Consider the following 6,760-nt stretch of genomic DNA (forward strand, 5'->3'; position numbering starts at 1 on the left):
TTTAGGTGCTATGTCTGCTTTAGGGAAGATATGACCTTTCTCTCTGGAGCACCTTCCACTCTACCTTCTGACTGATTTGTGTCTATTGGTTAATGAGAGCACTGTTGCTTTCTCTCTTTTCCTGGATGGATCCTCTAGTGCCTTGGATAAACTCTTTTTTTTTTTTTTTTTGAGAGGAATCTCATTCTTTCCCCCAGGCTGGAGTGCAGTGGCGTGGTCTTAGCTCACTGCAGCCTCTGCTTTCTGGGTTCAAGTGATTCTCCAGCCTCAGCCTCCTGAGTAGCTGGGACGACAGGTGTGCGCCACCATACCTGGGTGATTATTGTATTTTTAGTAGAGACAGGGTTTCACCACGTTGGCCAGGCTAATCTCAAACTCCTTGCCTCAGTGATTCACCTGCCTCCCAGCATGCTGGGATTACAGGCATGAGCCACCGTGCCCAGCTTTGATAAACTTTTAATTGTATAATACTACATTTTGAAATTTTAATGTCTCTCATATCAATTTTTAATAATATTTATATGTGCCTTTCCAAATTTAGGCCTCAAACACTTTATTTAATCATGTTTATTGCAACTCAGATTCCTCCATTAGAATCAATATCAAGGAATATGAGAATAATTGAAACTACATAATGAAATATTAGAAAAAAAATGAATGTAATGAATTGTCAGAGATTTTTTATTGAGGAGCTTTTTTTATGCTAAGGATTTCTCTTGTTTTGTTATTTAAAGAAGTTTGGCTGACTTTAGTTCCCAATGAAGATAGTAATTTAGGCTTAACATTCTTTGGAGCTATATTCTATTTTGTTTCTCTTTCCTCTGTTTTGTGGATTGTTTCCAATGGGTTTAGCTTAGAGAAGAGGTTATTTCATGATGCTTTCAGATTTGCAATTCTATTTTGTTTTTGATTTTTAAGATGTAGTGATAATTATTTAAGATGCTATGAAATTTATTATTATTTTTAGACAGGACAATGGGAAAAGACTAACTTCTGCAGTAGTCCAGACCCACCTGACAAGTGCATAGCTGTCTGAATTTTTGCTCTCCAGTGAACCCCAGCTTTGGGCTTATAAACCGGGAGGGGATTGAAAGCATGGTGCTTAAATGCACTAGACAGAAGATTTGTAGAGTTCAGGGCCATTCCGTTTTGTGTTTTCAGGGGCATTTGTTTCAATGAGTTGTGAAGTCGAAGGTACTCATATAGACAAAGTATTTATTTTATATGTACACATACATTTTTTTCTTTTTGGCCTTAAACTGAAGCCATGGAGAAATTGCATAGACTTTCAGGATACTTCTAGAAAAGCTAGAATTATTTGCAGTTTGACTAATTGTCCACAGACTTCTCTGTCAACATTTTAGAAAAGGTTTGCTGTGTATTTATAAATAAGTTGGAAGGCAAACTTGAGTTCTATTGAGAATATTTCGATTATTATTTCCTTTTTGTGTCTGATGATTGAATTTTTGTTTGTTTCAGCTACCGCCTGTGTGATCCTTCTGAGAGGGAATTATACAAGTCATCTCCGCTTTTTGGGATCTATTATTCAGTGGAAAAAATTGGAAGCCTGAGAGTTGGTGACCCCGTGTATTGGATGGTGTAGTGACGGATCCACTAGGGTAATATGGTAAAGGGTCAGCTTTGCTTCTGAATACCCTGTCTTGGAGCCATTGCTGCATTTTCTTATGTTTATTTTATTTTATTTTATTTTATTTTATTTATTTTTTTTAATGTTATGCTGCTTTAATTCTTAGAGAATAAGCAGTTTTGTGTTCTGATCTTTGGAGTTGGAAAATGCCCTTAATTTCTGTTCCCTACAGTAATCTGTGTACTCCTACCTCAGCCTTCTCCACCCCTATTTCCCATTTAATGGTAAAATGCTGATGGAAGAGGCTCAGCAGAAAGACAGGTATATGTTCACAGCTTATTACAGAACATCATTAAGGAATAGGAAAATGAAGGTGACTGATTCTCAAGAGTTTTGTATTTATTTTTTCTGTCTCAGATAGAAGAGGAAATGTTTAAATTATTCAACATCAACTTGGGAAAAATGTTTAAATTGGATGCTTTTTATCAAATGTATTTTTAAAGTATAATTGAAGTTTGAAAAAAAAATCAGTGCATCAAAGTGACTGGATCCTGAATCATGAGTTAGAAAATAATGTTCTCGGGCCGGGCGCGGTGGCTCAAGCCTGTAATCCCAGCACTTTGGGAAGCCGAGACGGGCGGATCACGAGGTCAGGAGATCGAGACCATCCTGGCTAACACGGTGAAACCCCGTCTCTACTAAAAATACAAAAAAACTAGCCGGGCGAGGTGGCGGGCGCCTGTAGTCCCAGCTACTCAGGAGGCTGAGGCAGGAGAATGGCGTAAACCCGGGAGGCGGAGCTTGCAGTGAGCTGAGATCTGGCCACTGCACTCCAGTCCGGGCGACAGAGCGAGACTCCGCCTCAAAAAAAAAAAAAAAAGAAAAAAAAAAAAGAAAATAATGTTCTCACATTGATTTCATTGTGTCCAATACAGCCCTGACTCCTGGGGGCAAAAGCCTAACTCCCAAATTAAAGGAATGAGAAAGTTGGTCAGAAGACCTCAAGTTGGAGATTTTAAGCAAGTTCTCTCATAAAATCCATGACCCAGTTCTTAAGGTCACCTCATCTCCAAAACTCTTGACCATCCTTCTCTCTGTTTCTGGCCTGAGCTTCTCACGTGTGTTACTTGCCCTTGCAGTCCTGACATCCACAACCTGACCGTCCTTAAGGACAGGTAACATAGTGGCTTAGAAGGTCTAGATCTAGCATTAGATAGACTTGGGTTGGTAATCCAAACATCTTCCTAAGTTGAATGAGATATTTAACTTCTCTTTAAGTCTCAGTACCCTTATCTACAAAGTGGGAATAATAGTACTTACCAAAACAACCAACAAAAGTTAGCTTGAGTATTAATTCATATAAAGTTTCAGCATTGCAATACAAATAAAGTACTCAGTAAATATTAGTTATGTTTTTTATTGCCATCATTCCATCATGATCCAGTCTTAGGTTCCATAATGGATATAAACATGACACAGGCTTTTCCCTTGAGTTGGGCAAAAAGGAACTACACTTCCATTGACTACTATTATGACTAGGTATTTGCATAACCATAACCATATTTCATCAGTTCTGAGATCCTATTCTAACATCTCTGATATCAGTCAGCTTCTTATAACATTCAGGGTGCCTTTTGAAAAATATCAGTGATGCATAAAATTATCAGTGATGCATAAAATAATGGTGCATTTTACAATTGGTATATCTTGGATTTGATGAAATACAATAAGTATTGATACTAGAGAGGAAACTGTGAAGCTCCTAAGTGCCTGGCATTTCTAAAAGCCCCATTTGGGGAGAGTGGACCCAAGCCTGAGCCATCTAGCTTGAGTGAAACTGATCCTGTGTCCTGCTGTTCCAGTCATGATTGACTGGACCTGGATCAATGTGTGAGCCAAGGGCTTTCATGTGTTCTCTGCATCTGAGGGAGCCCAGTGGCTGTGAGATACCTTAACAACTGAGGGTTTTCCATGTCACTTGGTCACAAACTCATCCAACCAGATCCTGTTTTGCAGTGGATGGAGGCAACGAACATCTGTGGTTTACTCAGCCTCAATTTCCAATTGTCTCTGCTCCCCAGAAGGCCTTGTGTAATCTTTATCTGTGAGAGGATCTCTGTGAGATAGATATGATAATAGGCATTTTATGAATGAGAAACAAAGGCTCAGCTAGGTCAGCTGATGTATGGTCTGGGAGCTGATGTGAATTAGAGCTAACAGGCCATGCTTTCTGCACAGCACTGCACCATACATTTATATGTGTAACCTCAATAAGTGACTGTTTTGTGGGAGTTTGAATTATTTATGAACAGTAGGATAAATAACCAAATAACCAGAGATTCTTATTATTTATTCAGGCTTCAGCAACCAGGAGGGATTGACTGAGATCTTAACAACAGCAGCAGCAATACCTCAGCAAATCCTTATTATCCAGCCTTCAACTATCTTTACCCTGGAAAACAATCTCGATTTTTGACTTTTCAAAGTTGTGTACGCTCCAGGTTAATGCAAGGAAAGTATTAGAGGTGGGAATATGAAGGTATATGTATAAATTTTAGGTACTGAAGGCTTTAAAAATAATTAACATCATCAAAAATGCTATTTTGAATGTTATCATGGCTATTATGCTTTTACATCCTGACTTTTTGATGAATAAAGCAAGTTTAATGAATCAACTAAAAAGCTGCAAAAATGTTTTTAAAATGTGTTCCTTTTATTACCTATCAAGATTACCTGATGTGCAGGACACGTGTTACCACACTCACAAATGCCTAATATTGGACTTTACGTGGCCATTGACTCCTGTTGACTTTTCACTCATGTGCTCTAGCATTATGGAATCTGAGCTGTACTTGAGTATGGAAATTTTCTTATAGACTTAGTTTTAATATTCTATTACACCTTTATTAAGCCATATAAAAGTAATCTGTTTGTGTGTAACTGCCAGATACACCACCTGGAATTCCAAGTAAGATAAAGAAGAGGATGACATTTAAAAGAGGATGGAATTTTGAGAGTAGGATTGCAAGGAAGACAGCATGAACATATTTTTTTCAATGCAAATAATTTTTTTGTAACAAAAAAAGAACTACTTTGGTATGATCTTAAGCAAAAATGCTCACTGAAATAGTATATGGCTGAATTCACCTACTTACAATTTTATAGTTTCTTTGTAACTAATAAACGTGAATCTCAATCCTGCTTTATCTTTGGTATTTATGAGTCTTCTTCCTGGGCTTCTCTCTTTATATTAGAATTTGAGTCACTGCAATTTATTTTTCCTTACCCTTTCTGATTGCCTCCAGAGACACAATCTGACTCCACAAACACTGGCTTCTGTCATTGGCAGGGGGTGAGGGCATTGTGAGCTGCAGGCACACAGGTGTCCTGTCTGTGGCAGGATGGCCAGTGTCCACAAGGGGCCTTCCTAGTGGTCAGTGAGGAGTGGTTGTTCCCTCCTCCTCCATTTTCCTTTGCTGGGTTCTGGGACTGAAACTCACCACCATCCCCCGCACCCTGTGTGGTAAAAGTAGTAAGCGAGCTGTAGCCCTGGGTAAATTCTGGAAGTGATGAAATTGAAAAATCAGAACTTTAAAGTCAACCATTAAAATAGGGGAACCATTTTTTCCTCTTAAATTTTCAAAGAGGAATTCAGGAGGGAGATAAACAGAAACACATATTTGGTGCCCCGGAGCTGCCTTTCCGAGGAGGATCAAGTGGTGCATCCTGCTGAGCTGTGTCCTTTACAGACAGAGTGTGACCTGGGGTTGAAAGAGAAGAGAATAGAGCAGAAAAGCAGGACAGATAAGTGTTCAGGCCAGGAAAGACAGAGCCTCCCTGAGCACGGAACTGCTCTGCAGTGAGTTGCCAGCTAGAGGAGAGTGTTGTTCTTTTCTCTTGGTGAACTCCCACTTCTCTCATCCAAGGCACCCTTGCCCTGCATGGTCAATTCTGACTGAGTCTTGAAAGGTACACTCCTGGCTCAGGGGACCATGGCTGAGCTGGGGATGACACAGGCTCTCGACCAAACTTCGGTCTCCTCTGAGCCCTTTTCTTCATGAGGCCTTGACCTTGCCACCCTGCTCCCTGCAGAGCCCAGTTTAGCAAGAACCCTGCTTAGTCAGTTTCCAGAGTATTCTCCCATCCTTGATATCTGATCACCCTTGATATCTGCTCAGATTCCTCATCTGTCACCCTCAGTGTGTAAGTCCTTGCCTAGTTCAGTAGAATCCTGTTAAGTGGGTTTATCAATAATCCTCTATACTTGATGTCTCCTCTTAGTGATTTTCCATTCACTGACCTCGAGGAACTTTGCTCTTTGGCTATAAACCCCCAGCAGTCTTTGCTGTAATACAGAGCTGAGCTTAATCTCTTTCCCCTATTGTGATGTCCCTGTTACAATAGCCGTGAATAGTCTTCCTTACCTTTTTAATAAGCGTTTGAGTAATTTTTTCCTTTGATAGCTTGGTACATCAAACAGGAGCCTGACTCCTAAACCATGCTGTTCGGGTATGCTGATATTGTTGACTGGAATATAACCTGATTTGGAAGTGACAAGTGACTGAGGTGAGTGCCTGCAGGACCAGGTGACATTCCCTCCCGCCAGAAGCAGCCTGGAGACCTTGTGCAGTGCTAAACTTCTGCGCCGGGAGCGTAGAAGGTGCTCTCAGACGCCCATTGCTGCTCTGAGCTGCCGCCAGGAGAACTCTGGCCTTGTCTCACTGGCGCAGATGGCCTGGTAGCATCCTCCTCCACGAGACCCTCACTCTTTGGAAGCTCCCTAGACCTTGGGCAGCCTGCGGGGAGGGCGGCCGCAGCAGAGAGCTGGACACCGCGCAGGCCAGGCAGGGCCAACCCGCTCTCTACTATTCCTAGGAGAGGCTGCTGCCCGCTATCTGATTTTTAATTTCAAAATCACGCTTTGTCCTGCAAATGTTGTATATTGTTTATTTTAGGTCAAATAACCCCATAAATACGTAAGTAAATAAACTGGTCACTTGCAGCGATCGTGGGGGAGGGCACAGCGCCCTGCAGCTGCAGGCGACGGAAGGTTGCAGAGGCGGTGGGGCTCAGACCAAGTGGAAGCTGAGCCGCCACCTCCCACTCCCCGCGCCGCCCCCCAGAAGGACGCACTGCTCTGATTGGCCCGGAAGGGTTCGGGAGCGGCCCACC

The 6,760-nt window shown here is 41.5% G+C and overlaps 1 protein-coding gene across 3 annotated transcripts in view; it reads left to right on the top strand.

Annotated features, from left to right (window-relative positions):
* Positions 1-4,794, top strand: part of MTARC2 (mitochondrial amidoxime reducing component 2) — a 37,025-nt gene extending 32,231 nt beyond the window's left edge. Inside the window, exons 7-8 of one of the 3 annotated variants that reach the window (XM_010368086.2) lie at positions 1,480-1,627; positions 3,946-4,794. In XM_010368086.2, the coding sequence (XP_010366388.1) occupies positions 1,480-1,603 (124 nt within the window). In that variant the 3' untranslated portion in view covers positions 1,604-1,627; positions 3,946-4,794. Of the gene's footprint in view, positions 1-1,479; positions 1,635-3,945 lie in introns of all 3 variants that reach the window. The other 2 variants (XM_010368088.2, XM_010368087.2) reach the window with 2 other exon arrangements.
* The last annotated feature ends 1,966 nt before the right edge of the window (positions 4,795-6,760 follow it).

This window comes from Rhinopithecus roxellana, chromosome 8 (assembly GCF_007565055.1).
Source record: "Rhinopithecus roxellana isolate Shanxi Qingling chromosome 8, ASM756505v1, whole genome shotgun sequence".
Lineage (NCBI taxonomy): Eukaryota > Metazoa > Chordata > Mammalia > Primates > Cercopithecidae > Rhinopithecus > Rhinopithecus roxellana.